Below are 20,226 nucleotides of genomic sequence, written 5' to 3'. Positions count from 1 at the left end.
CCAGGGACAGTGTTAACTTGATTTGATTTACTTTTATTGTTATTAGTTGTGTCTTTCTTTGCCTTGGGGAAGTAAAACTCCTCAAGGTTTGTTCTAATTGTTTTCGAGTTGTTTGATATTTTGCATGTCTAGAAGATCACAAGGTAACTTGTTACCCATTGATCACGAAATTGAAAGGACTGACAACCAATACAAGACTTGCTAGAAATACTTTGAGAGGTATTGGTGAGGTTGTAGATATTCAATAAAATACTATTGAGTTCATCAACCCTTTTGCAAGAGAAGGTGAGGAGAACCCGACACAAAATCAACCACACAATCATCCCACAATGCCTAAGTTTTCATCACATTTCGTACCAACCGAGGAGAACCTACCCAATGGAACTCCCACGCCACAACACTTAAACCGGAAATTTCATTGAAAAATCCGCATTTATCCAATTAGTCGAAAGATGCCAATTTGGGGGGATGCCTAGTGAAGACCCTCATTCTCACATGAGGACTTTTTTTGACTATTGTGATGCGATTTCACAAACCGGAGTGACTCAAGACCAAATTCGATGGGTCTTATTTCCTTTTTCTCTAATTGGTACCGCGAAACAATGGTTGAAGAGCCTTGATAAGGCTACTCTTGGAATTGACTCTTGGAAGAAGTTGGCTCTAGCTTTCTACAAAAAGTTCTATCCTCCGGAAAAGACTAACATGCTAAGAGCCCAAATCACGGGTTTTAAGCAAAGGAACGAAGAATCTTTGTATGAAGCTTGTGAGCGATTCAAAGGAACTTGTCGCTCATGTCCTCATCATGGACTTAGCGAGTGGTTCTTGGTACAAAAATTTTGGAATGGTCTTTATGAAGACTCAAGAAACATTCTCAATATGGGATCAAATGGTATGTTCACCGAAGTTGACGATAATCAAACTTGGAACAAGATTGAGGAAATGGCGGTCCATAATTCACAATATAGTAGACCTCGCAAGGCTACTAAAGGAGGAAAACATGAAGTGGACTCTATCACTCAATTGGGTGCTCAACTTAGTGCTCATATTGATACCATCAACTTGAAGTTTGAAAAAGCTATGGCTAAGCTTGAAGAAGCCTCAAAATCACCAAAGCAACATGTTAATGCCATGGTGGCATCATCATCAATCCCAAGTGGGATATGTGAGAATTGTGGAACTTTGGGACATGACCAAAGTGAATGTAGGGGAACAAATGAGCAAGTGAATGCCTTTCAAGCATACAAAAGTGGTACCGCTTATTCCAACTATTACAATGAAAACACCAAATTCCATCCAAATCTCTCATACAAAAGCCAAAATGTTCAAAACCCTCAACCAACATACACCCCACCTCCCATGAGAAACCAAAATCAAAGACCCTTTTACAACCAAAACCAAGGTTATCAAAATCAAACTCCATGCAATCAACAAAATAACCAAGGTTTTGATGTTCAAAAAGCGGTCCTCCAAATGCAAAAGAATAAACAAGAATTTTTCACTCAAATGTAAAAAGATAGCCAAGAAAAATACATCACGATCAACAACATCCTAGCCCACACAAAAATGTTGGAAACCCAAATGACCCAACTAGCATCTTCAAGCTTTTAAAGACAAAAGGGGCAATTACCACCTCAAAGTAATCCCCTAAGACATGAAACGGTTAGTGCCATCCACTTGAGGAGTGGTACAAGATATGAAGGGCCAAAGAAGCAAGTTGAGGATGAAGTTGTAGAGGCTAGTGACAAGGAAAGAGTTGTGCAAAACTCTACGGAAGAAGAACCCACCAATCAAGAAGTTTCAAAGAAAAGGAAGAAAAGGCCAAAGAGAAGGAGCCCATCGTGATTAGACTTCCATTCCCGAGTCGTCAAGCAAAGCCTAAGATTGATGACCAACTTGGAAAATTTATGGAGATTGTGAAGAATTTAGAAGTCTCGATTCCTTTCACGGAATTGATCAATCACGTTCCGGCCTATGCAAAGTACATGAAGGACATCCTTACGAAGAAGAAATCAATCCGGAAGCTTGAGACTATCGCCTTCACTAAGGTGAGTAGTGCCATCCTTCAAGGGAGTTCACCTCCAAAGCTCAAGGATCCGGGAAGTTTCTCCATTCCATGCACTATTGGTGACACTACAATCAATAAAGCTTTATGTGACCTTGGGGCAAGTGTTAGTGTCATGCCATATTCGGTTAGCAAGAGGCTAGGAAAGGGAGAACTCAAATGCACCAACATCACGCTTCAAATGGCGGATAGATCGACAAAGACACCTTTAGGGGTATGGGAAGATGTTCCCGTGAGAATTGGAAAATTCTTCATCCCGGTGGATTTCGTTATTGTTGACATGGAAGAAGACTCCAACATTCCTATTATCTTAGGAAGACCTTTCTTGCACACCGCGGGAGAGGTGATCGATGTGAAGCATGGAGAGCTCACCCTTGAACTGGGAGATGAAACCATCACTTTCAATCTTGACAAGACCATGAGAGCTCCCCGATTGCATGAGCCATGTTTTATGGTTGATCACTATAGCCGGAAGGATGATAGGAAGAAGTTGGAATTTCAATGGAAAAAGAAAGTGGATGATGCTCCATTAAAAGAACAAGGAAATTGCAACAATGAGAGCTTTAAAAGCTCACCCATGACAAGTGAAGAAGATGGCCCCATTGGCCAAGACAAGAAAGAAGAAGAGTTGTCTCTATCAACTCAAGACATTTTTAGTGATCAAGTAGACGAAGTTTGCGGTCTTTAGGATGATGAGTTTGAAGGGATATTCAATCCCTGTATTGGTAATACTATGACCCAAGACCATCATGGAGAAGAACAAGTGCAAAGATCTATTGAGGATCTTTATCATGATAATGAGCAAGCTTTCGACTACTTCTTCAAGGTGTTGAGTAACGTCAACAACACCTTGAACATGCCCCCTTGACATCTCATATTGGAATGAGAGTTTGGTGGAGTCCTCCCTAAACCACCATTTGTAAATATTCTAACTCCCTAACTTGCATTTCAATTGTTACATTGCATTTTTGTCATTTTTGGATTTATATTTTTGTGCCTTGATCAAGATATTAATCATTTTGAGAGAAGTGAGGGAGGGACTTATGATTTTATTGATGTGTACTGCTTTACCTTAGTGTGGGGATAGCAATTGCCTAGGCTATTCATGCCTTTGTAGTGCCCCTACAATGAAGAACACGAGAATTAAAGAATGAAAATGACACGGGTTACGAAGTACCCACGGATGGACCTGAATCCGTGTGGTCAAGGAAGAATCTGAGCGGCCAAATGGACAATCCGCTAGTCCTGAAGAAACCCGAGCGTCCAAGTTACCAGACGCTCGTCTGGCAGAGCTGCAGAAATCAAAAATCTGGTCTGACTGTGAATCCGAGCGTCTCAGCTGAGAAACTGCTCGTCTCATTCTGGACGGTCGTCCTTCAAGAAAGACGCTTGTCTTTTTGCTGCAAAATTTTGGGATTTTTCACTGTAAAGGAATCCGAGCGTCCACCCAGAAGGAAGCTCGTCTCACCACGAAGAATCCGCTCGTCTTTCCAGGAATCCGCTTGTCCTGTGGCGTCTTTTCCTGAGCCAAATTTTGAAGAATCCGAGAGTCCCGATACCTGGTCCGCTCGTCTTCCCCTGCAGTTTCAAATGTAACGGGTCTTTTTAAAACCCTCTTCTCCCATTCATTCTCATTTCTTCAACATACAAACACTACCCAAAACCCAAAAACCCTCATCTCTCCATCAACAAAAACAAATTTCCTCAACCAAACTCAACCAAATCAAATCTAAACTTCCTCACAACAAAAATTAATCACTCCTTTTGCAACAACAAGTGATTCAAACACTAAAATCTTCTAGTTTTGAGTCGATTTTCAAGATACAAAGCAACATTCTTTTCATCCTAAATCGATTTAGGTATCATTAAAAATTGAAGATTTAAATCTTTCATTGGTGTAATCAAGCAAAGGAGAATGGCAAGAACTAAAGGTGGAAACAAGGCACCTTAAAAGAAGACACTTTCCAAAAGGCAATTGGCTCTTCAAGCAAAACAAGTATCAAAGCCATTGGTAGTCCATGAGGCAAGGTTGGAGATTCAAGAACAAAATCCCCCTATGGAAGCTACTACTTCAACTCCGGTCATTGAACAATTATCCAATTATCCGGAGGTAATTTTCACTTCCGACTCTCATAGGTAGAAATTCATTCTCTTTGCTAAGAAAACCATCATGCCTACTAAGTTTATTTGCGAAGATGCATTGTCAAAGTTGGGTGTCCTTGAACAAACCAAAACCTTATTTGATTCTATGGGATTGGGTAAATTGTTTACAATGAAAGAATTGACATACCCCTCCCTCACCTTGAAATTTTTAAGTTCTTTGAAAGTCACAAGGGTGGAGACTCGAACCAACATCGAGTTTCGTCTTGAAAATGTTGATAGACGCATAACTTATGGCGAATTGGGTAAGATATTAGGCCTTAGTGATAACCCGAAATATACAAAGATTCCTATCAAGTATGACCTCGCTCCTCTTTGGATGGCAATTTCCGGAAAGAAATTCATACGCTTTCATGATTGCCGTGCTCTTTTAGTCCACCATCCGGGCATTAGAGTATGGCATAAGGTCATTGGGAATACTTTGATAGATAGAAATGGCACAAATTTTCTTACCAAACTCGATTGTATTCTTCTTGAGTCGGCCTTGAACATTGGGAGAGAATTTACCAAGCCATACAATGCTCTAAGAATTTTGGTTGAACGATGGCTTAATGTCGATTGTGGCAAAGAAGGCACCGCCTTTATTGTCAATGGAGGACTAGTTACCCATTTGGCTAAGCATTTCAACCGGAATTTCAATAAAAACAACACTTATGTGCCGGTTAAAGGAGGCCATCTTATTGATATGGACACCATGATTCACAAGTTTAAGTGGGTCAAGCATGACACTCTTGACAACAAATATGGGTGGTTAACAAATGAAGCTAGATCCTTCACCTTGCCTTCCAAAATTTGTCGATTGAATGTTCACCGATCAAACTACCTTCTCCCACTCTCCGAAGAGACCGAGTATATCATTAAACAACAAAGGGGCAAAATTTTCGAGCCCTCCTCCTCCATTATCACCCCACCTTACCCATTTGAATACCACGAGTTCAAACCCAAAGATGTCGAAGTGGGAAATGATTACTTGGATCTACTCATGAGGGAAATTCATAAGCAAGCTTACAATGATAGAGTAGATGCTTACAAGTCCCAATATCTAGCTAGGCAAGGACTTCTTGATCCGTCTTGTCCTTTGCCTAGTTGCGCGGATAGGGTAGTATTCTTTCCTAGCATTTCTAGTGGTGGTATACCGGGTGGAGAGAAGATGGTTGTTGAAGAGGGTGGTGACCAAGAAGGAGAAGAAGAAGAGGTTCAAGAAAAAGAAGTCCAAGAAGAGGAAGAGGAAAGTGAGGAAGAACAAGCAAGTGAAAGTGAGAGTGGACATGATTCCACATCTATGGAGGTTGATGATGCCTCAAGAAAGGAAGATGATGATGATGATGATGATGATGATGATATGATGGGTGAGGATTAGCAAACTTTGGAGGCTCCTACTTTCTTACACCTCCCTTATGGTTTGTCTACTTCTCTGGTTTTTATTTTATCTTGATCATTTTGTGGAGTCCTAGCAACATTGGAGGACTAACACCTTGGCTTTATTAAGGTGTTCATTATTATTGTTCCCGACTTGTAAAATCCAAAATGACAATATTTAGTTTTATGCATTGCATTCCATGTGCATGAACTCCCCCGAAATTCATGACATTAGAAATAATGTCTATTTTGGTTTGGGGAAGTCCATGCATTTGCATTGGGAGCTAATTTAAATTATGCTCTCCGCCATAACAAAAACACATGCATCATGTAGTGTAGTTTAGTGTAGTTTGCATTTAGCTTAGAAATCATGCATATTCATTGCATAATTTCCTATCGTATTGGCATTGAGGACAATGCCCATACTAGTGTGGGGATGGGAAATTCTAACTTGACTTTTATTCAAAATCCACAAAAAAAAAAAAAAAAATCGAAAAATCCAAAAAAAAAATTGAAAAATTGAAAATCCAAAAAAACAAGTTCATTTCCTTTGCAGTATAGTCGTGTATATATTATTTTGTATATATTGTGTTTTTTCATCCTTGTTCACATTGATTGACTACGCCACATCCGAGACATGAGGATATTGAAGACCACATGGTATGATCTTTCCAATCTCCTTTTTCCTCTTTATGTTAATGACTATGTGGCTTTATTTTGATTGATGCGGTATAAACAATGTGATTATAGGATTGCATTTAGCTTATATGGCATATTAGTTGGTAGAAGCATATGCATTAAGATGTATATATGTTAGTTGCATCATGGCATGTAGTATGCATGTTAGAAAAATTTTGTGAAACTGTCTATTAGGGAAGCTTGACAAGTGTACATAGGCCCTTGTAGATGCTTTTTCTTCTTAAGACTTTGCTTGTTAGAATACTTATAAAACACCCTAGGATGTGTCATGCTAGTATCCTTTGACACATGGATTAAGGCCTAGTCAAGAGTACCTTGTGGTGTGATAACTCCTTGGCTACCGTTTATTCCAAGGTGACCCTTGAAACCACACAACCATCATTCATCCATGTTCTACCATATATTTTGTCATCAAAGGGAATTGGCACCAAAAATTATTCAAATTTGAGTTCAAGAAGTGAAATGAAAAGTCAAAAAGTTTGCAATTGCATCAAAAGAAAAGAGGAGTAACAAAAATAAAAACTCCTATGCTTCAAATATAAGGCACCCTCGTTACTATGGAAAAGAGGAGTAACAAAAATGAAAACTCCTATGCAAAAGTTGAAAGTTGTCAAGTATTGAAATGCCAAACATCAAAAGAAATGGCAAAAATAAAGTGTTCTCAAATGTCAAATGCCACAAGAAATTGGGGGGAAAACAACAAGAAAAGCAAACTCCCAAATGAAACTCAAATCCTATTGATCCCTTTATCCATCGTATCCATTTTTGTGCATGGTAGAGAGGGGACGACCCTTCTTCTTGTCTAGGCAAGAAGGGGAATTCCGCGATCCTCTAGTGTTTCTAACACCATAGGGAGTCTATTCTTGACAAAAGCATTTAACGATTGAGGACAAAGGTACCCTAGCTTGACACAACTTGGAGGTGATTTGTTGGTATCCTTCTAGGCTTAGTAGTTTTAAGAAACCATATCTATGAAGAATGTGTACCCTTGAATTGCTTCCCCTTTAGATAATTTCCGCTACTTAGATGAGGAAAGTGGCTATTCCTTTTGTAGATGCATCCATTACTTTATTTTGTGTGCTTTAATGATTGGATGTGTCGCCATTTTGGCAAGACCCACCTTGTCTTGCAAGAAGGCATCCTACCTCATGGTTGTCTTGTTGTGAGTAAAAGGGGCGGAGTGAGACCCGCTAATTGTCTCATATCGTCTATACGAGTAGGTTAGTTTCAATAAGGGTCCTAGTTTTTGTCACCTCTTTACTCGGGACGAGCAAAGGTTCGGTTTGGGAATATTTGATGTGATCAATATTTGAGCATATTTAGTTCCCGAATTAGCCTCGTTCCTATGCTTTTTAGTGCATATTTGGGTCATTTACTATCTTTAGTCCTTTGTTTTGCATATTCTTTGAGGTTTTGTTTCCTTGGTAGGAGAGGAGTGCAAACCTTGCATTTTCATGGCAAAATAGAGCTAAATTGATCGAATCTAATGACCAAGCATCAAAGAGAAGACAAGACTAGAAGGCCTTTGTACATAATGTAGTAGATGGGCAATGATGAAGAAGATCCTTGCATCTCCGACAAAATCCCGAAGGATTGTTGGAAGAAGAAAAGAAGAAAACAAGAAAAGGCACGCTGGACTAGGATCCGAGCGTATCACCTATCGGGACGCTCGTCCAGAAGCTTCACAATCCGAGCGTCCAAGCTGTCAGGCCGCTCGTCCACCGCCTACACAATCCGCTCGTCCCGGCCTTTTAGACGCTCGGATTGTCCTCCAGTGCAACACGTCCTCTTCTTTCTTCATTCGAGATGCGCATATTTTTGAAAGACTAGCTAAAAGGAGACCCGCATCTTTTCTTGGGAGGAGCGATTGCTCAAGGACTTAATCGTCATTTAAGCCCTTAGTAACCCTAATTTGTGCACATAATCCCCATTATAAATATCCCATTAGTTTAATTAGATTATCATGTTCTTTTTATCAATCTTTAGTGTAGTCTATATTATTCTAATCTCTCTTTAATATTATAATCAACTTTTAATCAAGCGTTAATACAAATCGCATTTCCTTAATCTCTCTATTGTTCATCCTTTATTTTGGGTAATTGAAGATTATTTGGGTTTATTTGGAGGATTGACAACCTTCCAATCATTCATCAAGTACTTCTATTATTCTTTGCTTATTATTTTGGAATCATCATTACGTATAATTCTCTTAATCCCTTTTTAATTATTGTTAATCATCTTTACTCATTCATCATGTTTTGCTTTGTTAATATGATTGACAACCTTGTTAACATGTTAAACTTGATAATGAGCGAGTAGTTTCCTTAACTAGGGTTAATGGGGAATTAGGGGAAACCAACATGGGGGTTGATTCATGCTTAATCTAATATGTTCACATAATTTATTTGCTTGCTTGTTGTGATATCAACTTATGCACATGTTATGTTTGATGAAATGCGAGCCTGTGAATCCTTGCATTTTTTACCCATCACTTACCTTTTCAATGAGACTTGTAAGACATAATCCAACTCGAGTCTCATTAGACCATGCATATAGTTGAGTAGGAAGGATTAAGTCAACTTTTAGGTGTTGCACAATCTAATCGATTCGGCTCCGGGACCCAAACCTTCCTAGGATTGTAAGATATAAACCAACTCGATCATATCACAATAATAATTGCTTGCTTATAATTTGAGAATATGTTTGTATGATCAATTCTCATGAATCCCCTATGAACCCATGACACCCTAGTGCTTTTAATCAATTGTTTACATCTCATTTTAGTCATCTTGCTTGTTTACTTTTATTGTTATTTAGTTTAGTGATCTTCTTATCTCAACCCAAATTGTGACACCCCTAGACACCACTACTTGCAATCGAAAATCCTACATCAATACCCGTCCCTTGGCATCCGACCTTTACTTGCCTCTTTATTAGTAGTAGAGTTGTTTGTGAAGTTATAAATATTGTTTTGGTCTAGGTGCTCCTAACGACAAGTAACCGAAATCTAAGCTCAAAGCGGACCGACCAGAGAGTCGGGATCCGGTGAGAACTCCTAAATATTTGAGGATTGAGGATTAAAGTGAGCCATCATCTAGCTTTAACTAATCAACAATACAAACATACGCGGGATTAAAAAAACATATCTAAACACTCACCTCCTTACTTTTTTCTCTCATTGCTGCAAAATTTCAAGAGATTCAAACTTCAAAATTTTTAAAAACCATTTAATTTCAACATCAAGAACATCAATTAAAAGATGAAGAAATTGAGTTTGACGCAATTCATCTTTTAGGTCAATATTGAAAATTTGAAACAGGTATAATTGGATCTCATCTCTCCATTTTGCCAATTTAAATTTATGATATTGCGTTTGTTCTTCAATATTCATGATTAATTCGGTTATTAATTTCCTTATTTCATTTAATTAATATCCTATTTTTAAATTAGGATTGATTTTGCAAAATCTGAATTCATCGCCATTCTATTACGATTTTTAGTTCTATTTTGTAAGATTTTTTAGTTTAACTGTTTATGGTAGAGTTTAAGATGGATTTAAGACTACAATTGATGTAAAACAATTCAGGAAGGTCATATGAGACGAACTCCTTACCCTATATTCTGTCTAGAAAATAGGCTAATCATTATCTTCACCCTCATTATCTTCTAATGATGGTGAGTATGAAGATGTTGATGATTACGACGGTTTCAGAATGTCGTTTGATAGAGGAAAGTATGGTGATTCTGTGTTGAACCTTGTTGAGAACGTTACACAGTGGAAGGATATTAAAGCTAGGTCAAGGGTAATGTCGAAAGATGAAGCGAAGAAAACTGTAATTCAGTCTAAGATTTCAGCTTTCCTGTTAAAAAAGAGACATTGTAGGGTAAGAAGGAGATAGCAGTCGATACGAGTCTTTCGACGTGGCTGGTGGGGTCAGAACAGGGAGGATCTCAGATAAGTAACAGTAGAAATAGTTCAGTTTCAGTTGAGAATTCTCAGTGAGACAGGAAGAAACCAATTACACCTTACAAGTTTGAGGATAAGCCTATTTTGGGAGCTTTGACTGTGGAGGAAATCAGGCAGATGTCGGCTTCTTCAACGCCAAGAAATTCACCTGGTCGCAGTCCGGATGACATGCCTATCACTGGAGGTGTTGGAAGCTACTAGAGTCGTACTGGCCAGACTACTTATTCAGGAGGGTCAAGTATAAAAAGCACCAAAAGCAGATATAGAGAGGTTAGTATTACATCCTCACTTATTACCAATAATTTAGACGACCTAGCAAGCGAGTTATTCAGATCATTTAAATTGTGCAGTCATTGAGTCAATTTGGGTATGGGTCAGTTTGAACTCAAGTTGTTTTAAAGTCAGTAGAGATATTATGGTCATAAGCCATTCAGATTATTTCACAAGTGCTTTAAATGAGAATTTAATTTTGTGATACTATGAAACAATATCAGAATCATTAAAATAAAATACCACAAGTCCTTAGAAAAAATATCACAGTTTTGTTATTAATGTGTTAAACTTACTACTGACATTATGTTTTTGATCTTTGTTTTCTATTTTATTTTTGCAGATTTCTTCATTTGCGGATGTTGATTAAGAGCTTGTGTGCATGCTGAGAAAGTCTATATTACATCATCAACTTAGCAAAATCGTCTTTTTTTACTCATTTTACTCACATAGACAAATTCTTTTATGCTTTGATGTAATTCCAAATGGCAACAATTTTGTATTCTTTCTCCATTTTTGGTTAACAATAACATAAAACCTCGGAATCAATAATATATTGTTACCAAGATTTGCCTTTTGCATTTTACAATATCACACAGTATTGTAAACAATATCATCACATCACGCTTAATTGTAGACAATACCCCTTGTGTGATATTGTTATACAATATCACATGTATGTACTTATAAACAATATCACTCTGTATACAAAATAATATCACGGTTAAAAGTATTTTAAAAGGAGTCTCCAATTTTGTGCTACTGTGAAATAATATCACAACCAGGTAAATAAAATACCACAAGTCATTAGAAACAATATCACGCTATATACAAAACAATATCATCACATCACGCTTAATTGTAGACAATACCTCTTGTGTGATATTGTTATAGAATATCACATGTTTTTATAAACAATATCACTCTGTATACAAAACAATGTCACGGTTAAAAGTATTGTAAAAGGAGTCTCCAGTTTTAGGAACAATATCATATTGTATATAAAACAATATCACAATATATACAAAATAATATTGAAATAAAATGGATTTTTAAATCCCTATCCACTTTTTTTATAAGAGTAACAATATCTCAACCATTAAAATAAAATATCACATGATATTTGGAACAATATCACACTTTACAAAGAATTATATCAGAGCCAAAAGAAATTGTTTAGCCATAACTACCTTTGTAATCTCCAGATACAATATCAACTACACCATAAATAATTGAGTAACGAATGAAATAAGTTCTACCAGCATTACATCCATGTACTTCCAATTACAATTTTTTGTCCAACAAATCTAGTTGTCGTTCTAATTACTTCTTCTACCTTTACCTCTATTCTTAAGAGTTGCAACGGTCTTGTATTTTAGTGGCCTTATTTCGATCTAATGTCCATGATTTTCAGCATCTTCTCCGCAATTAGGTCCTCTGTACATCAAATGCATAGTAAATAACCACGACATCATAAGTGACATTAAAAGAAACTACATACCAACAACATTAATAACGCATTTCCATTTTCACATTTGTGGAGGAAATATCTTGAACTTAGCATAATATTTGAGTAATATTCCACAAAGTAAAGTTCGAATTTGATTCATTCAGATAACCACGATTAAAAGGAGTAGTTAATCTCTTGACTTTGTACGGAGATACAGCTTTATCAAGCAACATTTTAATTAATTGAGTTTATTGAGCTTTCAAATTATATTACGAATAAATTCTACAACTATCCCCTACTTTGACACGAATCATGTAAAACTTGTCATTTAGACTGGAACTTGTCACGTCATTTTTAAAGCATGCAGTAAAACTATATCACGTATTGTGTAAAACAATATCACACATTCTGCTAAACAATATCAGATATTCTGCAAAATAATATAACACAATTTGCTAAACAATATAAACTTTTGCTAAACCTGAGAAATCATACGACAACTATCATCTTGTGCAAGAATATGAATATGACAACTTAATGTTAAGGCAAACAAAATCGAAAAACATCAAATAAAGCTGAAAATAAGAATTAAAATACGCATAAAATTTAAATTAGGTACGAAAATTATAAGGTGACTACTAATTGGTAATAGATGTAGGAAAAAGAAAATAAATGTGATTGAAAGTTGAAATTACTAAATAAAGAGAACATAAAACTGAAATTAAGAAGAATAACGTACTTGACATCGGATAATGATTAAAATAGACTAATAAGTGATGAGAAAAAGAGATATGATCTGAGATTGAGCTGAAAACCTAGAAATAAAGAAGCAAACGTAGCAAATTTAGCGAAATAAAGGTGAAAATAAGAATAAAGCAACATAAAATTGAAATTGAAACAGAAAATTTGAAGAAACGCGGTAAGATCTGTACAAATCCCAAATATATGTAGGGTAAAACAAAAAAACCATTTGAATTAAAGCGAAAAATAACAAATTAAAGAGAACATAAGCTGAAAATTAACAACAATAACATACCTGACAACGTAAATTATGATTGAAGATGAGATCGAGCTGATAATTGATCAAAAAACTAAAAATCACGAAGAGAAGAACAAGGTTTTAATGGAAGAACAAGTGAGAGAATGAAGAAAGACGGTATATATATATATATATATATATATATATATATATATATATATATATATATATATATATATATATATATATATATATATATAGAGAGAGAGAGAGAGAGAGAGAGAGAGAGAGAGAGAGAGAGAGAGAGAGAGAAAATAGATGAGAATGATTTTTTTGCACGAGAAAAGAGTTTATATAGCTGAAAGGTGAAATGACATCTTTACCCTTAATGAGCCGTGTTGAATATAGGACGTTAGATGACTTAGATCTAATGGATGGTATTAATCCTCAATCCTCAAATATATGAGTCATACTCACATGATCACACACACACACACACACACACACACACACACACATATATATATATATATATACACACACACACACACACACACACACACACACATATATATATATATATATATATATATATATATATATCTATATATATATATATATATATATATATATATATATATATATATATATATAAGTGGGTTGAAACGTTGTGGATGCGCCACGTGTCAACCCAGCCTTAAATTTAAGTATTAATTACAGCTGAACATTAAATATAAACATAATAAATGCTACATAAATCTCAGAAAAGTGTTAATTAGAGTTTAATAAATGTATTATAAAATTACATATAATACTTACGGAGATTTGATTTTAAATTTATATTAAAAAAAAATTATATAAATTTAAAATATAAATCATTACCTTTATTGTGTAAAATGCTTTAAATTGAGTATACTTTCCATTATATTTATTAAAATATTTTGATATGTATAGATGATTAAAGTGAGTATCTTACAATGCGTTACATTTACTTTAAGAAAAACATTTTGATAAAGATACTTAGAGACCATTAAATTTATCAAGAAAAATATATTTGGAAGAGCCATCTTATATCTATATATAAAGTTGGGTTTAGAAATTGTAGATTTAACGTATGACATTTAATTATATTATCTCTCCTTTATTTACCGAAATGCTATTTATGAATCTGTCAAATTTTGGTTTAGAAAGTCAAATTTTAACCCATGTGAATGTATTATTCTATGTTCACATGACAATAAGACCCAAATCCAGTCATTAGTCAAAGATACATACTATGTGTATGTACCCAATTTTATATGTCCTTCCCGAAACAACCAAATAATTTACTCTAAAATTTGACTTTCTAAGATAAGTAAACAAAAGCTAATGCAAATTCAATAGACTTTAGAGCATTCAACGCCTCATTTTTCTTTGTACACGTTCAATGTTCCATGCACGCTTCACAAATAATTCACCCTATAAATATAGAATTCGTTCTATCCTTCACAATGTTATACAACACTGCAGTTTCTTTTTGTTATTTTCAAGAGACAATCTACATAGAAGTAAAAAATTTCAATTTCTATGTTTATAATACTTTTTTTTTTGGATGAAATGTAAGTTTCCATTAAGATCAAACAAGGCTATTACAACCTACCATTTAGCATACAATCAATTTCAGAGACCAAGTCCCTACTTACATAAATCAGTACTTTGCAGCCAAATCCTATCCTTACCCAGAATTCGGTTGCTAAATACTTTAATCCTCAGTTTTACAACCTGATGGATATGTTTACAAACTGTATCAGGGTGCACCAGGATCTGCTCACATCTGACTCTATTCCTTTGCTTCCAAATAAAGTAGAAACAAGCCATAAAGGAACATATGAGAACACTCTTCTGAACTTGAGACCACCTCTGCTGCCATATCCCTTGCAGGATATCTCCACCAGGTAAAGATATCTTACACAGGTCTGCCATCCCCAGAAGGATGCGCTTACGGTAAACATAATCCTCAAACAGGTGCTCATGAGTCTCAGAGGCATTGCCACAGAGCAAACATAAATCATCCTAACAAATGCCAAGAGCAAACAATTTCTCCTTAACCTGCATTGCCTTCCAAGCCAATAACCATCCCAGGAACCTATGCTTAGGCACAGTCCAAGAGTGCCAAATGAACTGATGACAATGCACAACCTGAGCCCTTGTTCTTAAAAAATCATATCCACTACCAACAGAGTATCCCCTACTGTCCATTGACCATGTACCATGAGAGAAACCAGAACTTAGCTTGTCTTTAGCTCGACAAACATTCTTCCAGCTCCAGCTAACATCCCCCCTGGGGTGATAATCATGCCAGCTCTTGTTTTTTAAGTAAATCTGATTGACCCACTGCACCCAAAGTTTATCAGGACTACAATAAACCCACCAGACTAACTTCCCAACAGCTGCCACATTCCACACTGAACTATTTTTAATTCCTAAGCCCCCTTCTTCTTTGGGAGAGCATACACTGTCTTAGCTAACTAGTGCGACTCTCATGAACTCCACCTTACCATCCAACAGAAAATTCCTGCAGAGAGAGTTAATCCTCCTCAGGACTCCCTTTGGAATTATAAAGATGCTCATCCAGTAATTATACAAGGTTGTAAGAACAGAATTCACTAAAACCAGTCTTCCAGCATAGGACAAGTGTCTAAAGCCAAACCTTGTAATTCTATCATTCACCTTCTCAACCAGAATCTGACCTTGAGCTTTTGTCAATCTACCTGCAGTGATAGAGACTCCCAGATACTTAAAAGGAAGCTCCCCTTCCTGAAACCCAGACACTATACACTACTACAAATCCAGGCAACTACAACGCCCCTTTAACAACGATTATTCACGAAAATCACAATAGACGTTGTAGAATGTATGGCGCGAATTTTACTAAAATCAATTACAACGGGTATGGTTATAAAAACCGTTGTTATTCGTTTTAACAACGGGTCACACATGACCAACCGTTGTTAATAATTTGGCGCAAAATTGGCGCAAAGTTAGTGAAAAGTAATCACAACGGTTATTTTTGAAACCCGTTGTTAAAACTTATTTAACAACGGGTGTTTTTTACAACCGTTGTTAAAACATATTTCACAACGGTTGTTGTTTAATAACCGTTGTCAATACCTTCCATACTCTAAACCACACAAACACAAGTCTGCTGCAGCCACAAAACACAAACCTTAATACATACACAAACACAAACCCAAAGAAAGAAAAAACACAAACACAAAACACACACTTTCTCATCGTCTCTTTCTCTCTTTCTCATCGTCGCTTTATCTTCTCGCCGTCACTGTTGATTTCATCGTCTCTTTACGTACGTTCTGTAATTATCAGGTTTGTTTCATCGTCATTATTTTATTTTTCTAATTATTTCAGTTCCATGTATGTGTTTTTATCGACCATTAGGTTCCGTTCAAAGATCTGCTAATTATTTCATTTCCATCTTCTTTGGCGTCCTTCAAGATGGAACGAGCATAGTAAGAGTCTTAAGGATGATATCATTCATTTTGTTGGAGTTTGGAGTTTGTTTTGAAAGATTAAGGAGAGGGTTAATTTATTTGGAGTTTGTTTTAGCAGTTAGGGTTTGGAGAATATATTGAGATAATGGAAATGCATGTTAGTTGAGATAATGCAATGTATTTATACTAAGCAATGTGTGGGTTGAGTTGTTTTTTAATTAATATATATGTTAGGAAGTTGTGCCATAATCAACATCATCATATCTCTCAATCTTTGCTTCAAATCTTATTGACAAGAATGGTAGTAATAATCTGGATCTTGATGATGACTGATCTATGGAGTTGAAAAAATGGAAGCAAATCAAACAAGCATAACTCAACACTTTCAAAATGATCATTTCATTTAATTTTAAACCAATTACATTACAGCAATTATCAGAAATCAAAAGATGTATAATAAGCCGGAACAACCCCGGTTAAGCGTAAAAAGCGCTTCTCAACCTGCCACCAATCACGCCACTCTGGTATACCGCTAACTTCCGGGTCATTGGCTTCATATTTTGCAATAACAGATTGAATATATGCAAGGACACGACTTGCATGTGGAGATAAGGTTGTAAGAGTACAACTCAACATATCTCTCGGCCGCAGCCAAGTTGCGAAATAACAGTAAAGACGAGGGTATGAAGATGATGATGATGATGAGGCTTTGTTGACAAGACGGACTGCTTCACGCCTCTTAATCCAATAATTCCGTTGATGTTCAAGGGATGCTTTGATTAATGGGTGTTGATCGGCGGGAAGCCCAGCGAGAACCTTCCCATCATCTTCAATCGTTTGTGTAAGCCATTCTTCGTTGTTGATAAAATTAGGGTTCATTGCCATGTTGTTTCAATTAATGAATGTTAGATACTAAAGGATGCTTTAATATTTATAGCTAGTCACTTTTATAAGTTTTTTCAAAACCATTGGTAATTAATTTAAGGGATATTCTGCATGCATCGGAATTCTAACGGGCCGTAATTATACATGCATCTAGTAATATTTAATTTAATTTTTTTTTTTATTTTTTAAGAACAAACAACAACGGTCATTTACAAACAACCCGTTGTCTTTAGTTATAACAACGGTTTTGTATATTACAACCCGTTGTTATAACTTTCCCCCCAAAATTGAGTCACACTTTCCACAACGGGTTTTTATACTTAAAACCGTTGTTAAAACTATTAACAACGGGTTGCTTAAGAAAACCAACCGTTGTTACAACCTTTTACAACGGACGCTTTAACAACGTCCGCTTTTTTATATAACAACGGTTTTTGACCGTTGTTATAGCCTGTATCTGTAGTAGTGCTAGCAGAATATCCTCTTTCACCCACCCTGGAACCCCTCTGAAGTAAGCACTTGTTTTAAAAGGGCTCATTTGCAAACCTGAAGCTTTAAAAAAGCTGGCAAAAGCTCTTAACAACACCATAATAGACCCCACATCCCCTTTACTAAATAAAAGCAAGTCGTCAGCAAACATCAAGTGTGATAGTTTAAGCTTACTACACATAGGATGATATTTAAAGGGTATATGCCCAGTCACAAAAGCCAACACTCTACTTAGATACTCCAAAGCAATAGTGAACAATAAAGGTGACAAAGGATCCCCTTGTCTGAGCCCTTTTTTCCCATAAAAAAACCAAAAATATCCCCATTGAGCACTAAGGAATAGCTGGCACTTCTCACACACTCCATCAGCAGAGAAATAAAATGAGCAGGGAAATTTAAAGCATCCAACATTTGTTCGAAAAAATCCCAGCTAACAGAGTCATATGCTTTCTTTAAGTCAACTTTCAGGAGAAATCTAGGAGATATAACTTTCCTATTATACAGCCTCACTATATCCTGGCAAATCAGGATATTTTCCACTATGCTCCTCCCCTTGACAAACCCTCCTTGATTAACACTTATCACATCAGGCAAGACCTCAGAAAGTCTGTTACAAAGCAACTTAGAAATACATTTATAGAGCACATTGCAACATGAGATGGGTCTGAATTGAGTGACATTCTGAGGTAGAGCACATTTAGGTACAAGTGTGATGAGGGTATGATTCAACTGTTTTAGTAGTTTTCCAGAATGGAAAAAATCCTAAATGGCATTGCAAACTGAATCCCCCACCACATCCCAGGCATCCTTGAAGAAGGCACTAGAGTAACCATCAGGGCCAGCAGCCTTGTGACTAGGAATAGAAAACATAACCTTCTTGATCTCTTCCTTAGACACAGGAGCAAGGAGAACAGTATGGTGATCACTAGTGCACCCCTTTCCCAATTGAACAACAGAAGAGCTAAATTTCAACACGGGTTTAGAAGTACCAAGCAGCTGCTTATAAAACTCCAGGAAAGCCTCCTGAATGAGCTTAGGATCATCACAGCTTTGGCCTTTAAGATTCTCAATTCGAATAACCTTATTCCTGGACTGTCTTCCTTTAATAATATTGTGAAAATACTTAGTGTTGTCATCACCCATATCCACCCAAATAGCTTTAGAATTTTGAAGTAAGTAGGCAGCACAAGCCTTCTCCAGGAATTTAAAACTATCTAGAGCCTCCCTTTCTTGATTCAGAAGCTCGGGATTAAGAGGATCATCTCTAAGCTTATGTTGAATAAACTCCAGGTTCATAGAAGCCCTAGTTTTATTATTAACCACATCATCAAAATTCTCCTTATTGAGTTGCTTCAGAGACCATTTGAGAGCCTTTAACTTTCTAACAACTTGGAACATAAGAGTACCATGAACAACCTGACTCCAAGTATGTTGGACACAGTCTTTAAATTCCAATGCCTAACTCCACATATTATAGTATTTAAAAGCCCTCCTAGTTTTCTCCTTATCAAACTGAGCTTGAACAACACAAGGAATATGGTCAAAAACCCCTTCAGAATAAAAATGAGCATAAGCAAGGGAATTATCTTTCAACCAATCATCATTCACCAACATTCTATCAAGCCTACTAAAAACCCTTGAGGCAGGCTCCTGCTTATTTGTCCAAGTATAGTAAGAGCCAATGGCAGAACAATCAGACACCCCACACTCATTGACACGCTACTGAAAATCATCCATTTCCTCAAAAGTAGATTGACCACCCAATCTTTCAGAAGGGACCAGAACAGTATTAAAGTCTCCACAAATGACCCAAGGACCCTTAAAACTTCTATTAAGAGCACTAAGTTTAGCCCAAAGTTATTTCCTCTCATGCACATCATTAAAAGCATAAATCATGGTAACATAGAACTTATAATTAGTGCTTAAATCCTCAGCCTCCATGTGAATAAACTGAGCTCCATAATCTAAAAAGTTAACACTATACATAGAGGGATTCCAAAGCACCCAAATACGCCCTCCCTTATGATAAGCAGTATTAGTATAGAGATTCCAATTTGCACAGATATTCATTCTGATACTATTTAGAGACAAAGGTTTAACCTTTGTCTCAAGGAGACCAAATAATCCAACCTTATGATGATGAAGAAACCACTTAATAGTATTTTGTTTAGTTGGACTATTTAATCCCCTAATATTCCAAAAACCAAAATTATGCATTACCTCCAGGAGGAGGTAACACACTACCAGTTACACCAATTCCAGCTTTAGGAGTCATATTATTCAAAGACTCTAAAAGGTTAGAATTACCCAACTTTCCAGAGCTCTGACCACGGTCCATCAACTCCTGCCTACTAAATCTTATAATTCTCTTAGCAGGTGTATTCACTATATGATATTTCCCATTTCTAGCCCAAGACA

At 36.3% G+C, this 20,226-nt stretch overlaps 1 protein-coding gene and 1 non-coding gene across 2 annotated transcripts; both read right to left on the bottom strand.

Moving 5' to 3' along the window:
* Positions 1-702: 702 nt before the first annotated feature.
* On the bottom strand, positions 703-809 carry LOC141640313 (small nucleolar RNA R71). The gene has a single exon (XR_012542945.1). It is a non-coding gene; the product is annotated as a small nucleolar RNA R71 (small nucleolar RNA).
* A 13,811-nt stretch (positions 810-14,620) lies between these two features.
* Positions 14,621-20,146, bottom strand: LOC141640283 (uncharacterized). Its single transcript, XM_074449133.1, has 9 exons — positions 20,029-20,146; positions 19,684-19,772; positions 19,336-19,458; positions 18,589-19,224; positions 18,244-18,489; positions 17,866-18,157; positions 15,484-15,696; positions 15,125-15,375; positions 14,621-14,998 (listed from the first exon to the last, which is right to left on the bottom strand). Exons 1-9 carry the CDS (start codon positions 20,144-20,146, stop codon positions 14,621-14,623), a joined length of 2,346 nt encoding a protein of 781 aa, XP_074305234.1.
* Positions 20,147-20,226: the final 80 nt, after the last annotated feature.

The sequence above is a fragment of the Silene latifolia genome, unplaced genomic scaffold, assembly GCF_048544455.1.
Source record: "Silene latifolia isolate original U9 population unplaced genomic scaffold, ASM4854445v1 scaffold_75, whole genome shotgun sequence".
In the NCBI taxonomy this organism is placed as follows: Eukaryota; Viridiplantae; Streptophyta; class Magnoliopsida; order Caryophyllales; family Caryophyllaceae; genus Silene; species Silene latifolia.
This window is presented reverse-complemented; position numbering and strand designations above follow the sequence as displayed.